The sequence below is a fragment of the Protopterus annectens genome, chromosome 17.part0 (assembly GCF_019279795.1).
Source record: "Protopterus annectens isolate FY-2018-M chromosome 17.part0, PAN1.0, whole genome shotgun sequence".
NCBI classification, from domain to species: domain Eukaryota; kingdom Metazoa; phylum Chordata; order Ceratodontiformes; family Protopteridae; genus Protopterus; species Protopterus annectens.
This window is the reverse complement of record NC_056751.1, coordinates 707,441,782-707,460,840: the sequence shown is the minus strand read 5'-3', so window position 1 is coordinate 707,460,840 and position 19,059 is coordinate 707,441,782. Positions and strand designations below refer to the sequence as shown.

General features: G+C 35.1%; 1 protein-coding gene across 42 annotated transcripts in view; it reads right to left on the bottom strand.

Moving 5' to 3' along the window:
* Positions 1–19,059, bottom strand: part of LOC122791684 (mucin-2-like) — a 732,148-nt gene that overhangs the window by 231,021 nt on the left and 482,068 nt on the right. For all 42 annotated transcript variants that reach the window (XM_044059549.1, XM_044059571.1, XM_044059534.1 and 39 more), the window contains 3 exons: positions 13,271–13,422; positions 11,387–11,525; positions 7,090–7,200 (listed from right to left, as the gene is read on the bottom strand). In XM_044059549.1, the coding sequence (XP_043915484.1) occupies positions 7,090–7,200; positions 11,387–11,525; positions 13,271–13,422 (402 nt within the window). The remainder of the gene's footprint in view (positions 1–7,089; positions 7,201–11,386; positions 11,526–13,270; positions 13,423–19,059) is intronic.

The window sequence follows — 19,059 nt, the reverse complement described above, 5'->3', positions numbered from 1 at the left end:
CTATCTGCAGATAAAGTGCTATATAATGAGATGAAACTATAACAAAAGGAAACACATCAGCCATACTACATTTGAAAGCATGCTCGTATGGCATTCCATTCCTTCATTCCTACTGAACCTATTACAGCTCACAAGGTATTACAGATTCATTAATAATATGTATGTGTGCGTGTGTTGGGCGGTATCATTTTTAAAGAAAACAGTGGAGTACACTTTTTTCTAAGCTGCTTTAAATATTGTGTCTTCTTCCTTCTCAAGATCATAATGCAGGGACTGTGACAAACAATTACTCATGCAGGCACAGAATTATTTGTTTTCTCTCAAAGGCCTTGTTAATCTTCTGTCATTCAATTTCCAAGATCATAATGCAGGGACTGTGACAAACAATTACTCATGCAGGCACAAAATTATTTGTTTTCTCTCAAAGGCCTTGTTAATCTTCTGTCATTCAATCCCCTTGCTTCCTCACATCAATCCCATGCCTCTCTCCAATCGATGCTTCTGTTTCTACGATACATGTTTTTTCCATACTTTAGGGAAAAATGAATCTTTAATTTATGTGCCGTATGGACAGCAGTTGGGAATGGTGGGGCTCCACTACAGGCAGCCAACTGGATCTGGCATTCCTCATATGTCATGTACATGCCTCCAATTAAAACATGGCCATGCAAGGCATCAGTGAGCTTAATTCCCTCGCAGGAAGATGTTTAGTCAATGTAGATGACATCTATTGGTCATGCCTCTTAACTGTTCCAATTTTTGTGAGAATCACATAATTCTCCATTCCTTCCTAAAATGGAAATTATTTTGAGGAGTTCTAAGTTGATAATGCCAAGCATTTAAAGCATGTCCCTAATTAGGAACCTTTGCCCTAATTAATGTTTTGCTTTGCCCATAGCCCTGAAGGGAAAAGTTGGCAGGTCACTTTTGCAAGATGAGAGCTAACAGCTCATACTCTCTACCTGAAAGAAAAACAAAACAATGGCTTAAATCACTCCTGCAACCTTCCACAACCATACAACCTGCTGTATATGACACTTGCACAACACAGATCAACAATGCTGTCATTGCTCAAACTCTTGGTACAAAAATAGAGCAATGACTTGTGATAAGAAATGGAATCATCACAAAAAAGATGTATACAACACAGGGATTAACACATGGGACAATGACTTGTGATAAAAAAACTAAAACATCACAATATGGGCTTGTGATATCATACAGAGAGGTAACAGTCTTAAATTTTGAGACTGATACAGGTGAGTCATGGAATAAAAAGGCAGGAAATGTAACAATGTGGACTTATATATGGTAACTCTGTAAATGCTGTATTTAAAATAATTCTATTTGTTAGTTACTATATATGAGATTTGAGGGTATGAGGGATGCTTCCAGCACTGGGGTACAGGGGGACTTGTCCGTATAAAAAAAAAAAATCATTCTTGATGTTCTGTGTTATCCGTTAGTTTCACTGTTTAAGTTTTTTTTTTGTCATTCCATGATTCTGTTAATATCATAAGGTACAAAACTTTAAAAGAAGCTTTCACAAACTCTTTCACATAAAGACATATTGTTTTATTATTATTATTACTAATGTTTTTTGTTATTGTTGTAGTGCTAGTAAATAAGATTTACCACTCTGTTAAAACAGATTGTGTCCTAAAGGAAGAAATCTGGATCATAGGTCACTTGAGTTTGCATTTTATATATTCATTTTGGAAGTTATGTCTTTTTATATTACTTTGTGGTTGCACTATATGTACAATCCTGTAATAAATTCTGAAGAGAGAAAAGTGCAATGATCTTGAATTTTTTGAAAACACAAATCAGTAATGCAATTAATAATGTCAGAAAAGGCTACATTCTGTGAAATTATTCCATTCTATCTAATAAAACTGAAAGGGTTACTTTATAACTTAGTAAACAAATAAAAAGATACTCATTCACACATTTTAACAACTGTCTTGATCTCTTCAGAATGTTACAGCTCCATGTTTTTTGACTCAGAGTATGTGCTGTCAAAAGACTGGTCAATCAAATGCTTAGCTTAATTTATAAACTTTTATCACATGATCACTGAAAAACTGGTCCACAATGTATTGTACTTTTGTGGAACTTAACATTATTCCTTCTTACTGGAGTATTTCTTCTCTTGAGGGTATGCATATCAAAATGGTTCAGGCATTTGATTGAACCCCTTACATTCCTTAAGGTAACATCAGTATTGACCACTATGTGGACTATATCATCAGTTTGTGCATATTATAGCCTAGACAGGGTTCAGGCATTTGATCAAACCCCTTACATTCCTTAAGGTAACATAAGTATGGACCTCTATATGGACTGTAGCATCAGTTTGTGCATATTATAGCCTAGACAGGGTTCAGGCATTTGATCGAACCCCTTACATTCCTTAAGGTAACATCAGTATTGATCCCTATGTGGACTATATCATTAGTTTGTGCATATTATAGTCTAGACAGGGTTCAGGCATTTGATCGAACCCCTTACATTCCTTCAGGTAACATAAGTATTGACCCCTATGTGGACTACAGCATCAGTTTGTGCATATTATAAGCTAGACAGGGTTCAGGTATTTGATCAAACCCCTTACATTCCTTAAGGTAACATCAGTATTGACCCCTATATGGACTATACCAGCAGTTTGTGCGTATTATAACCTAGACGGGGTTCAGTCATTTGATCAAATCCCTTACATTCCTTAAGGTAACATCAGTATTGACCCCTATGTGGACTATACCATGAGTTTGTGCGTATTATAGCCAAGACAGAGTTCAGGCATTTGATCGAACCCCTTACATTCCTTAAGGTAACATCAGTATTGACCCCTATGTGGGCTATACCATGAGTTTGTGCGTATTATAACCAAGACAGGGTTCAGGCATTTGATCGAACCCCTTACATTCCTTAAGGTAACATCAGTATTGATCCCTATGTAGACTATAGCATTAGTTTGTGCATATTATAGTCTAGACATGGTTCAGGCATTTGATTGAACCCCTTACATTCCTTAAGGTAACATCAGTATTGACCCCTATGTGGACTGTAGCATCAGTTTGTGCATGTTATAGCTTAGACAGGGTTCAGGCATTTGATGGAACCCCTTACATTCCTTAAGGTAACATAAGTATTGACCCCTATGTGGACTATAGCATCAGACTGTGCATATTATAGCCTAGACAGGGTTCAGGCATTTGATGGAACCCCTTACATTCCTTAAGGTAACATCAGTATTGACCCCTGTGTGGACTATAGCATCAGTTTGTGCATATTATAGCCTAGACAGGGTTCAGGTATTAGATCGAACCCCTTACATTCCTTAAGGTAACATCAGTATTGACCCCTGTGTGGACTATAGCATCAGTTTGTGCATATTATAGCCTAGACAGGGTTCAGGTATTAGATCAAACCCCTTACATTCCTTAAGGTAACATCCGTATTGATCCCTACATGGACTATAGCATCAGTTTGTGTGTATTATAGCCTAGACAGGTTTCTACATCATGAAGCCAGAGAATCTATCACATATTGGTTATTGCTCAGTCTTTTGTAGCATGACTTCCATAGGAGATACTGCATCTACTGATAAATTGAATAATCCAAATATCAAAACTAAAGAAGATAGTTTTATTCCATTGTTTGCTAGAAGAGATTAGATATTTTCTGAACTCAGGATTGATGATTCATTGCCCATTTAGAAATGGGCAAATGTTGCCATTTAGTCAGAAGTATGCAAACTTATTTCTCTGCATTTGTGTGATTATTGTTCCATTTTGTAGCTATAAAAAGGTATCCATTTGAAATGTAGGGACCTGCTAGAGTGAGTTCTGAAACACAAAACACAAAGACTGTCTGAAATAATGGACTTATATATACCAAGTCTGAGATGGTCATTTCATGGAATATTCCCTTTTTTCCACTGGATGGTGATCTCAGGGTTGATATATATAAGTTCTGATGGTGTGGGTGGCTTGCACCCAACATCAGGGGTGCAGGAGTAATTGCACACCCTGCAAAAACAACATTTAAATGAGAAGAGGGATGCTTGAAATTTGGTCTTTTCCTAGATTGTGATTTTGTTCATACTGTTGACACTTGTTATGATTCCAACATTTCAAAAGGGAACCCTGCAGAAGTTCCTCTGAAAATGACCACAGTATGGCTAGCCAACAAATAAGTATATAATGTTAAACCTGCTGTCTTTGGTGACTTCTCACGTAATGAATAAATGCAACAGAGAGAACAACTCTCCAAAGTCAGATGTAATAATTGCTGAAATTTACAAAATATTTCTCAGTACACTGTTTAATTATTTTTAAAAGTCTTTATTAATGTGCAAAATGGAAATGTCACCCTCCTTCTTGAAAATATGTACTTTCATGGTTTAATTACAAAAACAAGATAACAACCCAAATTCATGGACATTGTATATGCTAATTTCCTCATTATATATAGATTATAAAATATGAATGCATCTTTTGTTTAAAAGATTGACAATAATACCATCAACTTTAAGAGATAAAGAACATACAGGAATTATAAATATAAGGCAAACATAGCATTACAAGAGTAATACAATTGTTTGTTGATGTTAAAAATGCTTTTGATTCCCTAAATTGACAGTAGTGTTTAAGGCTGTAGAGCAGGTTAGGTTTCCCTCTAATAAAATGATTACACATCATTTTTTGTATTCTATTTTTCAAGTAGTTATGTATTGCAAAAAAAAAAAAAAAAAACTTAACAAAGATCCCTGCATTTTCCACTTTCATTTGCTTCAGCAATGGAAACATCAGCAAACTCTGTTAGATAAAATAAATTACTGAACGTTTCAAAATGGAGAGTGATTGTCAATTTCAAAATTTCTAACTTACAGATTAGCTAATATTATCTCCTCTATATAATCTGTAGACAGTATATTAAAAATTGAAAAGATTTTAAACTAACACCTAATGAAAATAAAATAAATCCAAGGTAAATCATTCTGTACTAGTTATGTATAATATAACTGGAAATGTTAACTAATATAATTATTTAAGAGTTAAATACATTTCATAAGACTTTATTAAAGTTAAATATGAAAATATTGTCTAAGATTTTAACTGTATAATGTTACTTTTTATGTTTGAAGACAGACTGAGTCTGGCTCAAATGATACTATTACCAAAATTATTCTAAATAATTCAAAACTATAGACTTAAACTAGGGCATGAGACATACTAAAAATTTGAATAATATGTTTACAGCTTACCTTTGGTGCCCAAATAAACATAGAATTACATTCAAATGCTAGATTAGAACATAAGAGGGCATAAAAAGTGATGGATTAGGGCTCCGAAATATTGAATCTTATGCTATCATGTATGGTGATAATTCACTGGATAGATACAATTGTAACTTACTCTGCAAAAAATTTAATGAAATGGCTAAAGTTTTATGTAACATTAGGACACTTAAATATCAAATTAGTGTTTAAATTTTATAGATAATAAGATATTTTTACACTAATAATCACATGTACAGGTATATTGTTGCTCCTCCACACTCCAAATATATGACTGCGATTAGAAAGTTCTTTCAAAATCTTATATACAGATATCCAGAGTTAAAAATAGAATCTCCAGTTTCTTTTATGTTGGGATTTTTTGAATACTATAAAGCAACAAAATCTTGGAATTGAAGTTAAATGGTTTACCGTATTAGTTTCCTTGTCTATAGGTAGCACAATATTATTGAATGAAACAACTAATACAAACACATTGCAATTATGTAAAATTATTTTAACATTTAGAATATTTATACCAAAATTCTTACAGGAATTACCTAATTCAAGCTATCAGTATTTTGCTGATATAGATATGTCCATGGTATTGGCTTCAGATAAAGAGCAGTATCATCTTAATTTTGGCAAAGTTATGCATAGTTAATTACTTATAAAGTGTTTCTTAACTTTGAAAATATATAACAAAGACAATTGCTATTGTTGGAGATGTAACTTGGAGTTAAGAGTTCATTGGAATGCATTTTTTATGTTTTTAAATTAACTGAATTTTGGACAAAATTAGAGTTCTGATCAGTTAGATTTCAGTTAATTCAACCTTAAGTTGTATTCAATGTTCTAACTTCTTTGTGTATTAGTAAAGATCAGTTCTCAGTTCTTTGGCGTCTTTTAGATGTTGCATGAAAAACAAGTAAAAAACAGGAAGATCTATTATGTTTCCTTTTTCTGAGCTTTGAATGTAACTACTAGTGTTTATGCAAATAAAATTAATACTGTTACACAGACATTTAAATAAAAAAGTTATCAATTAAAATTGTTGGCCTATACTATCCTTTTAATTGGAAAATATAAGGGTAGTATTGACATAATGTTTATAGTGTAGTAAGACGTTGTATTACTATTGTATGAGTGAGTTGATAAACTGCATAGATTGTAGAAAAATTAGTTTTAGACAATATTTATTTTTGTAATTATTCTTAGTATAATTGGCTTAATAGTAATTAGTAATATTTTAATTTGTGTTATATTTAAATGTCTTTCAGTTATATGATAAGTATGCTAAAATATATTTGTTTTCATTATGCTTGTTTTAATGAAAAAGAGTAATAAAGTTTTAGAAAAAAGCATACACACACACACACACATATATATATATATATATATATATATATATATATATATACACACACACACACACACACACACACACACACACACACACACACACACACACACACACACACACACACACACAGTCGGAGCTGAATGGAATACAAGAACAAGAAGTTTGCTTTGCATATTCTAGTATTCAAGCAACATACAGTCAGATCATAATTTTTGCACATTAAGTGGTAGTTTACTTTTCAAAGATAAAAAAGAAATGATAGCAATGCCCTGTAGCTGTCACAAAATCCATTTAAACTATCCTCTCAGCTCCCTTCTCAATACTAAAATATTCAGGTTTTAGTGTTACAGGCAGAAAAGACATACATTTTTAATTTTAGGATCCATAACATTAATAAATGAAAGAAAGATTAAGAAAACATTTAGTTTGACTGGAAGGAACTTACTTCAAGGTGCAAACTTATGGACTTTGAGCAGGAAGCACCGGTTCTGCCACAAGGGATGTTTTCTGTAATAATACGGAAAGTTCCCTTCCCATCATTACTTGAGCAATAGTCCTAAATGGAAAAGAAAGAAAGAAATATGAAAATGAATTAATGATGCTTTTATAGAATTAAAACTAAAATAGACAAATATAAACAAGCTTTTAAATTGTTTTGTCAGTTGTACCATTAATATCTCCTTTGATCACCCATAAGTAAAGATGGTAGATGGATGGCATTGCCTGGCAGTGGCTGAAATGTATATTAATTTGCTGGAATTCTTGCATTGTTTTAAAAAGAATAGACTTTGGTTTAGTCTGGTGTAAAATAACAACATTTTTAGATTTTTAGACTTTAACTAATGCCCCAAAAAGTTTTTGAATCAACTGGCATCAGCATTTTAAAGCGAAAAGTGTTAGAGAGGGTTTTTAAAATACAATATATGCACTATATACCTCAACTTTCTATCACTGTGCTCTTTTACCCTTTGACTCTGCTTCCTCTCCTACCCTATACCTCATAAACGTCCCCCCAACGCACTCCCTTTCTCCACTATATACCACCTTTACCTCTCCCACCTCACCTTCTTCTCTCTGTTCTTTCCTCATATTTCTAACTTCCAAAAAAGCTTGTTTTTTTATCTGTACATAAATGTTTTACTTACATGTTTTTTTTTCATCTGAAATGCCTGTACTTTTAGTATGTTTAGACTACATGAATCTCACTTTTGTAAATCATTACCTAGGATTAGAATGTTATGACTTTTTTAACAAATTGCATATTATCTCTGTATTTGTCACTGTTCTACTACTTTATTTACTTCTGTATAACTATTGTAAAATTATCTACATCCTGTGGAGCTTTTCTCCCTGGGCCTCCACTGAAAATGGGCTCTTCCAGGCCCAGTGGACTATCCTGGTCACCAAACTGTAATAAATATATAAATAAAGTTTGTATATTTGAAGATGTGGTAGCCCAATGGTGGTTGCTAATGAGTGTTTCCATTGCCTAAAGTGTCTGTAGACATTTCTTGGATGCCTTCTTAATTCTATTTTTTTTCAGAAGGTAGATCTTGCATGACTAATGAGACCACTGAAGAAATGATAACTGGTTTGTTTGCTTTTTGTTTGAGGCTGGCTTGGCTATACTTATGGCATTACTGAAGAGCTGCACCTCCACAAATGAATGAGGTCATCATTGTGACTTGTCTGTGAGTTCCTTTAGTCTCCAAGCCTCCATTTGACTGAAATGATGACTCTCTTCTGTTTGATGTTCTCCTTCGTGTTGCATATGACTGCTACCCTGCTATAACTTAGACGATTATTTTTTCTGAACTGTGATAAACTGGTGAGGACATTACCAACACTGATGATGCATCATTCCTGACTAGCTCTGGTATTTTATATCTTATTTCTGAGGGCTGTTGGTATTTTACATCCTTCTTCTATTGGGCATCATGGGATTAACAGGAAGAGTAAACAATCTTTATTTTGCTCATATGACTGTCAGAGCACAATCTTAATACCTGCTGTGCTTTCAAAACATTTGAAGTCATATTGGCTTATTCTGTCCCAATGTAAAAATTTTATATGGGTCTGACAAAGGCGTTTATAGTCTCAGTGTTATACATGGGCTGTGGATTATGTAGTCCAACCAATCCAATTTCTATATCTCATGCTGATCTGAGCTTGTCACTACATTAGTAGCAATTTATAAGGTTGCAACAATGATTTTGCAAAGGAATATTAGCAACGATAAACATTTTTAAAATAGGCTGGCCCTGTGGGGATCAGTATAGAAGGATGGTGCACAGATGGTACAGAACCCCTGTAAGGATCCACCAAGAAGGATGGTATCCATCCACAGAGTACTGGAGCTGCATGGAGGAAAATGCTGAAAAGATGCATATGTGATGTACATATAGGGGGTTGTAGTGTGGACAGGGCAAGAAAGGTCTGGAGTAAATTTCTGAGGAAGAAGACACTAAATTGTTATGGCTTATTCCTTTTTAGGGGTGTATAAAGAGAAGGGATGAGCTGAAAATGAAAGACTAGAACAAGACTAGAACTTCAACTTCTTTATAGGTGCCAGCTAAGGTTTGCAAAGTAGAAGGTTTGAACATTTATACAGAAAGAGGAGTTAAGATCTGGATGCAAAAACTATGGAGTCTGCATGGACAATAGTTGGCAAGAAGGTATAAGAACAGTGTACAGCAAAGGGCAAACCAATCAAACAAAGAGACAAGAGTGAGTGATGAAACAGATGACATTGTAGTTGCAGTGAATTAGGAACATCAATGCCAAGTACAGGTGCAGGGATTACCAGAGATCAATACCCTGTGCCTAAGTAAGGGTAACCTTCTGAAGAGGTAAGAGGTGGGAAAGTAGAGTGCCCTGAATTCTGCATAGAGTGCTTAATATGGAGTGAAATGTATATGACAGAATGTTTTGTCAGAAAGTAATTATATAGTTCATATTATGGCAGTGTTATGGTTGGTTATGCATGAGGTGAGAATGAATAGAAATGCAAAGAAATTGTGTTTTATTGTAATAATATAAATGTTGAATATTTGGGACGGTGAAAGCCAAAACATTCTGGCTAGGCTTATAAATGTCTTCGGGCAGATAGCCTAGTACCTACCTATGAACCTATGAATCTAGGAAAGCAGGGAGGACATGCAGACTCTGTACAGAAGGCACCCCAGCCAAGAATCGAACCAGAGAACCTCTTACTGTGCGTCGACAATGTTAACCACTGCACTACTGTACCGCCTATTTTCTTTGACATGGCATTTGAAGACTTTAAATGATGCTTCAAGCACAATTGCTGTATAGAGTACTGCATTCTTGTCTGGCTAATACTACAAATGTTATTGTATAGCCAATCTTAATAGTTAAGTCTAAAAATAAACACAGTTTATGAATGTGTATTAGTCTATCTAAAAATGACATCTAAAACAAATGAGTTCTCACCGTGGGGGTCAAAATAAGTCAGAATTAAATAATGTACATAAACATGAAATGTATTGATGATTTTCACCTTAATAGTCATTTATTGAAAGTGAATTTGTGCAGAATTATTTGATTTCAATTTCAAACAGTTTCAATTATATTTTATTATTATGTTAACACTGAAAGAGATAGTACTGCTATGTGTTTCTTTGAAGTTTGAAAATCTTGATGAGTTGAATATAGACTATTATATGGATCTATATTAGAACATCAAAGTTTCAAAACTTCGGATGTTCTAATATCGACCTCTATTCAGCGAAAGCTAAAACATCGAACATACAGAACAGATAATTTGCTGTTCCAAAACACATACACACAACACAAGCACACCAAACAAACAGCAATGCACACACATACACCTAAAATCTTACACCAAAACCTACACTAAACTATACACACACCACTAACTATCCACTTACCTTAACCCAAACCCTAACCCTAAGGTCCATCACTATCGCATATTCACCTCACCCGCGCCCTAACCCAAACTCACCTACCCTGCCCTAACCCTCACGTCCACACTATCGCACACTTACCTGACCATGCCCTAACCCTAACTCACCTAACCCACCCTAACCCTCGCGTCCACACAATCGCACACTTACCTAAACCATGCCCTAACCCTAACTAACCTAACCCACACTCAGTCGCACACTTACCTGAACCTGACCCGTAACTTTCCACCACAGCGCTGAAAATACTGAAGCAACAGAAATGGACAACCAAATTCTTTCCCTAGGAAAAAATAGTTTTTCTGTTGCTTCGATATTTTCAGCTTTCGCTGAATAGGGGTCGATATTAGAACATTAGAAGTTTTGAAACTTCGATGTTCTAATATAGACCCTATTATATCGATAATAGTGAAATAATATAAAACAAGATCAGCAAAAAGTACAAGTACTGATAATTATAACAATAAACTTTGATAATATAAGAACGTGAACAAACAAAGTGACCTGAAAAAAAACAACAATGTAAAACAACTAAATTATACAGATTTAGACATAAATAGCTCTTAGGCTCCTTGTAAGAAAAATAATCACATTTTTGTTGAAGTTGTAGTTTTTGAAATATTTAATGAAAACATGATTTTGTGTTCTGAGGTCTTGCTGTATCAGTAACCAGGCAAATGGTTTATAAATTAAAAGTTTATCACATTTCCCATTTTCATTTTGAATAATAAGTTTATTTTCTTATATAACAATGAGTGCTATTTTGATTTAAAAATCAAACCAAGAGGGTAGCAATACCTGTGCTAAGACATATTCACAATCTCCATTAAAATTAAAGCGGCGTCCATCAAAGGAAATGTAATGCCCTTCTCCATAGACAACGCAGGTTGCCTGGCACTCTTTGGTGGTACAGTCCCACTTTCTGTCCTTACATGTGCTGTAAAGGAAATGTAAAATAAATACTATCAGATGGGGAAATACCTGTACAAATTAAATTTATTAAGGTTCTGGGTGTGCCATTTTGACATGGAAACAACCTGAAATAACTTGACACAATTAGGACTTACCTACAGAAAAAATGTCTGTAATGTGACATGATATACTACAAACTGAAATACATTACTGCAAGAAAACAAGGGTATCCCTACAAAATGATGGAGTATAATTTCTTGTTTTAAACTGTAATAGTGTACAATGATTCAACAATGAGCTAAAGGCATCTTTAGCTTAAATGTGTCAATATAATATAGTCATAGATCTTTAAACGGGTGCATTTTACACTGGAAAGCAAGTCATACAATGCGAAGCTCTGTGTCAGTAAGCATTGAGTATGTATGCATCATGTGTATGTCTCCTCATTTCCTGAGTATTCCTAACTGTACCTCACTTAAAGTAAACACATCTATCTATATGTATCTATATATCTATATCTATATAGGCATATAAATATAGATAGAGATATAGATATATATATATATTATATGGTGCCAGTATAGAAAGTTCATGTATAACACCAGAAGCTGCCTGTTTGTTGAACATCTGCCATGTAACCTTTAAGTAGAGAACAGGACCAAAATAGGATATGAAGAAATAGCAAATCTATTAACCAGCAAATTTAGCTTCAGTTTTACAGCCTCTCCCCTGCAGACACACCTCAAGTAATACCATCAACCTTAACATCCCAACTATCACAAGGGAACAGGTCCTGAATGCAGCCCCTAAGGCGAAGAACACTGCATTAATGATCTCAAATAATATCCCAGTATGTCTCCTTAAAAGCATGAAACACAACCTATCAGGACTACTAGAATCACTATTTAACCATAGCCTCCAAACAGGCTTTGTGCTCAGCAAATGGATGGACCAGGGTAACGACAGACCTATAATTCTGACTGGTCTCATATGCAAAGCAATGGAAAGAATTATCATGGAAAAGATAAACAATGACATGGAAATGTACAGACACTAGGTCCATATGAGTTTGGTTTCATCAAGAGCAAGCTATGTCAATGCACCCTGGTGGTCTTATTCAAAAAGATCACCGAAATAATGGATGAGGGCAAAACAGTGCATACTGGCTCTCTTGATCTGCCCAAAGCAGTCGACACAATACCCTACTCAAGCATTGTAGACAAACTGACAAAATTAGGTATAAACCTCTATGTCATCCAATGGATAGTCAGCTGGTAAACAGATTGGACCCAAGGAGTTAACATAGCATAGTGTACCTCCATAAACAGGCCAGTCACTAGTGGAATCCCTCAGGATCAGTACTGCAGCCTCTCCTTTTTTGGCATTTACTCCTTTGAAGTTAAGGCCAACATGTAGAGCCTCCAGTAGACCCATTTTGCAGGTAACTACAGTCTAAGCACAGTCATAGAATTCTCCAAAGACACAAATGCTCTCCAAGAAGGCTCAAAGCAGACTATTAACTGCTGCCAGAGCCATGGTCTAAAACATTTGGGAAGCCTGAATAGGCCTAAGAAATCCACCTGGGGCCATTAGCCTAGCAATCTCTCATAAATCTATAATATATATATATATATATATATATATATATATATATATATATATATATATATATATATATATATATATAAACAGCTAATATTTTCTAAGAATGATCCTTTCTTTATCTTAGTTAATCAATGCTGTCATCAGATAAGTAATTTAATAACATACCAGGTATTACAGTCCACTTTGATTTTGTCGCCATTGTTATAGGCCACTGAATTGTATCTACATGGGCACTGTTCCTCTGCAATGCAGTTTCCATCAGCAGTTAGAGCCTTTCCATCGGGGCAAATACAACCTGACACACATCTTGTGCTATACTGTAAATCAGAAGTGAAGAGCAGAGAAGAAAACAAAGAAGAAGCCAATGAGATAATCCGGTCGAGTTGTCAGGCGTGTACAACATATTTCTTATAAACAATTGATCACCATTAATTAGCTTATATTAGTATGATATTTCTAAATTATTTGATAATAAAACTTGATGGGGTGTTCATTCGCTTAGTCATGCATCTGATTTCTTTATTTTTCCTAAAATGTCAGCTAAGGAAAACTTATAGAGATATCAAGAATCAGTGAAAATAATTTATTACAAGTTTCTTAGCGAAATGAATCACACACATATTTTAAATTAAGAACAAAATCAAGCAATGAACTGAAAGAATTAAAAGATGCATCTCATAATGAGTTTAAAAACAGAGAACATGTCTAAAGGTGGGATTAGGAGACATTATGCATTCTGTAAATGATCATTGCACTGACTCAGCACTGTTAATATTTAGTATAAATCATAGTTAACAGTGTTAAAGGGTATCATACAGATCTGTTACTCTGCATTAAAGAATCAGCTGGTGTGCAGTACATATGCAAATGAGCAAGACATCTCCAAAAATGGCATAATATAATTCAGAGATAACTATGTCACGTATGCCAACTCCTCTGTCTTCGGTATCAACTAACTGGTTGAAACTGAATTCCTGCAAAACCAAAGTTAAGGCAGCTCCTATTTTGAATGATTCCAGGGTCCCTTCTCTTCTTAATCACATCTTCTACACTAGGAACAAGCTTGACATTTTTGGATAAGTATGTTTTCTAAGTGTTATGTTAGATCACAGGACTAGGTGTTAGCTGTTTTAAAATATTTTACTTTATTTTATTTATTTATTCTTGATTGACTGACTTAGTGCAATAGGCTGGTAGCCACTTTTCAGAGTATACCTCAGGTGGTATTTATATCATTAGGGAAATCTGGCCAGAGCATCAGAGGAAGGATTTGTGTGTTACAATTCTGCTTCCTGTCCAGGCATGGAGGCAGTCAGGAGGAACAGGAAGAAAATATGGCTGATTCAGCTTTGTCTGAAAATGAAGTGAAGGTTGATGAAAATGTAGTTGAAATGGTAGAATTGCTACCAAAACTTTTATCTGATGCTGTGGGTGCAGAAAAAACAGTGACATTGGAAGAAAAGGAGATTGTAGCTCTAACAGAGATGGATTCAGAGGAAAACTTTCAGAGGAGATTGTTTGAAAGAGAGACAGTTGCCTCTGTGAAATGTATAATTACCACCCTCCAATCGGGAGGGTTGCGGGATGTTTATTTGGAAGAAATGGTAAACCAAAGTGAACCAGAAAGTGGAGTAGCAATTTCACAGAGTGACATCATGGAGAAAATAGCAGAAGAAAAAGGAGAAGAAGAGACTGTCCAGAGAAGTTCCAGAGACAATAACTTATGCACAAATTGTGGGAGAAGAAGCAAAGAAGAAATAAAAGAAACAAAAAAGAAGTATAAAGTATGTGTGAGCTGTAAAAAAAGAAGAAAGTTTGGACAGGTATTTGGACTTTGTCATAGCACCTCTGGGTGTCAACGTAAAAGAGGTAAAAGCATTCATTTTAATTAATAAAGAGACTTTTTGTGACTTGATATTTGAAACTGGGCAGACCATGGAAAATGTTTTTGGGTGCATATGAACAAAAGAAAAATATTTATCCAAGTCAGACTGTCTTGCAAACTTTTTACAGACAAAAAAAAAAAAGACTAATGATCCAGTTTAGAACTGAAGTTGAAGCAAAAGAACTGAAAGAACATTTGTTAACTATATGTCAAGAAGTAATGGAGACTACAAAAGTATATGATGAAAGAGGACTATGGACTGGGGGATGGGAAAGTGGCATAATACTGAAAATGGAAAATGATAATGTTATATGCGTACCTAGTATTATTGATGTTAGTGGTAATAAGGTTTTGTGAAACACAGGGGTCAACCAAAAATGTGTTATTTCTATGGAAAAAAAATGATGATTTAATCAATGAATGTGATAAAAAAGATGTTATTTATGTGGTAAAACAGGGCATAATGCAAACAAATGTGATTTAAAGAGCAACAACGCGGCAATACCAGTCACTCATGGCTAGAATATGAAATGAATGTACAAAAAAATGAAGTTATACAGGATAAAGAGATAGAATGTGTTAGACATGAAAATGTGCAAAAAGATGGAACTGATAAAGAGGTTATACATGAAGTTAAAGAAAATAAGGAAAAAGAAACAGGAGACAAGTGAGGAAGAAGCAGATTGGTGCACAGTAAAAAATAAAAAGAATTTGATGGGAAAGAGTTAAAGAAATAAAAAAGAAAATTCAAAGACATAATGCTTAGAGAACATATGAAAGGAAAGGGATAAACAATTTATTATACTAACTGTTCTTAAAAGCTGAAAATATTAGCTTTAAATGTGAACAGTATGACAAATCTTAAAAGGAGAATAGGTATATTAAAGTGGTGTGCTGCAGTAGAGAATAGGTATATTACAATGGTGTGCTGCAGTAGAGAATAGGTACATTACAATGGTGTGCTGCAGTAGAGAATAAGTATATTACAATGGTGTGCTGCAGTAGAGAATAAGTATATTACAATGGTGTGCTGCAGTAGAGAATAGGTAGATTACAATGGTGTACTGTAGTAGAGAATAGGTAGATTACAACGGTGTGCTGCAGTAGAGAATAGGTATATTACAATGGTGTGCTGCAGTAGAGAATAGGTATATTACAATGGTGTGCTGCAGTAGAGAATAGGTATATTACAATGGTGTGCTGCAGTAGAGAATAGGTATATTACAATGGTGTGCTGCAGTAAAGAATAGGTACATTACAATGGTGTCCTGCAGTAGAGAATAGGTACATTACAATGGTGTGCCACAGTAGAGAATAGGTATATTACAATGGTGTGCTGCAGTAGAGAATAGGTATATTACAATGGTGTGCTGCAGTAGAGAATAGGTACATTACAATGGTGTGCCACAGTAGAGAATAGGTATATTACAATGGTGTGCCGCAGTAGAGAATAGGTATATTACAATGGTGTGCTGCAGTAGCGAATAGGTATATTACAATGGTGTGCTGCAGTAGAGAATAGGTAGATTACAGTGGTGTGCTGCAGTAGAGAATAGGTATATTACAATGGTGTGCTGCAGTAGAGAATAGGTAGATTACAATGGTGTGCTGCAGTAGAGAATAGGTAGATTACAATGGTGTGCTGCAGTAGAGAATAGGTATATTACAATGGTGTGTCGCAGTAGAGAATAGGTATATTACAATGGTGTGCTGCAGTAGAGAATAGGTGTATTACAATGGTGTGCTGCACTAGATAATAAGTATATTACACTGGTGTGCTGCAGTACAGAATAGGTAGATTACAATGGTGTGCTGCAGTAGAGAATAGGTATATTACAATGGTGTGCTGCAGTAGAGAATAGGTAGATTACAATGGTGTGCTGCAGTAGAGAATAGGTATATTACAATGGTGTGCTGCAGTAGAGAATAGGTATATTACAATGGTGTTCCACAGTAGAGAATAGGTATATTACAATGGTGTGATGCAGTAGAGAATAGGTATACTACAAAGATGTGCTGCAGTAGAGAATATGTATATTACAATGGTGTGATGCAGTAGAGAATAGGTATATTACAAAGATGTGCTGCAGTAGCGAATAGGTATATTAAAATGGTGTGCTGCAGTAGAGAATAGGTATATTACAGTGGTGTGCTGCAGTAGAGAAAAGGTATATTACAATGGTGTGCTGCAGTAGAGAATAGGTAGATTACAATGGTGTGCTGCAGTACAGAATAGGTATATTACAGTGGTGTGCCACAGTAGAGAATAGGTATATTACAATGGTTTGTCACAGTAGAGAATAGGAATATTACAATGGTGTGCCGCAGTAGAGAATAGGTATATTACAATGGTGTGCTGCAGTAGAGAATAGGTATATTACAATGGTGTGCCGCAGGAGAGAATAGTTATATTACAATGGTGTGCTGCAGTAGAGAATAGGTATATTACAATGGTGTGCTGCAGTAAAGAATAGGTATATTACAATGGTGTGCTGCAGTAGAGAATAGGTATATTACAATGGTGTGCTGCAGTAGAGAGTAGATATATTACAGTGGTGTGTCGCAGAAGAGAATAGGTATATTATAATGATGTGCTTTAGTAGAGAATAGGTATATTACAATGCTGTGCTGCAGTGGAGAATAGGTAGATTACAATGGTGTGCCAAAGTTGAGAATATGTAGATTACAATGGTGTGCCACAGTAGAGAATAGGTACATTACAATGGTGTGATAACATACAGAATAGGGATATTACAGTGGTGTGCTCAGTAGAGAATAGGTATATTACAGTGGTGTGCTGCAGTAGAAAATAGGTATATTACAATGGTGTGCTGCAGTAGAGAATAGGTATATTACAATGGTGTGCTGCAGTAGAGAATAGGTATATTACAGTGGTGTGATGCAGTAGAGAATAGATATATTACAATGGTGTGCTGCAGTAGAGAATAGGTATATTACAATGGTGTGCTGCAGTACAGAATAGGTATATTACAATGGTGTGCTGCATTAGAGAATAGGTACATTACAATGGTGTGTCACAGTAGAGAATAGGTATAATACAATGGTGTGCCGTAGTAGAGAATGGGTAATTACAAAAATGTGCCGCAGTAGAGAATAGGTATATTACAATGGTGTGCGGCAGTAGAGAATAGGTATATTACAATGGTGTGCCGCAGTAGAGAATAGGTATATTACAATGGTGTGCCGCAGTAGAGAGTAGGTATATTACAATGGTGTGCAGCAGTAGAGAATAGGTATATTACAATGGTGTGCCACCGTACAGAATAGGTATATTACAATGGTGTGCCACAGTAGAGAATAGGTATATTACAACAGTGTGCTGCTGTAGAGTACAGGTATATTACAATGGTGTGCCGCAGTAGAGAATAGGTATATTACAACGGTGTGCTGCAGTAGAGAATAGGTATATTACAATGGTGTGCTGCAGTAGAGCATAGGTATATTACAATGGTGTGCTGCAGTAGAGAATAGGTATAATACAATGGTGGCTGCAGTAGAGAATAGGTATACTACAATGGTGTGCTGCAGTAGAGAATAGGTATATTAGAATGGTGTGCTGAAGTAGAGAATAGGTATATTACAATGGTGTGTCGCAGTAGAGAATAGGTATATTACAATGGTGTGCTGCAGTAGAGAATAGGTATATTAAAATGGTGTGCTGCAGTAGAGAATAGGTATATTACAATGGTGTGCTGCAATAGAAATTAGGTATATTACAATAGTGTGCTGTAGTAGAGAATAGGTATATTACAATGGTGTGCCACAGTAGAGAATAGGTATATTACAAAGGTGTGCTGTAGAATAGAATAGGTATATTACAATGGTGTGCCGCAGTAGAGAATAGGCATATTACAATGGTGTGCAGCAGTAGAGAATAGGTATATTGCAATGGTGTGCTGCAGTAGAGAATAGGTATATTACAATGGTGTGCTGCAGTAGAGAATAGGTATACTACAATGGTGTGCTGCAGTAGAGAATAGGTATCTTACAATGGTGTGCTGCAGTAGCAAATAGGTACATTACAATGGTGTGCTGCAGTAGAGAGTAG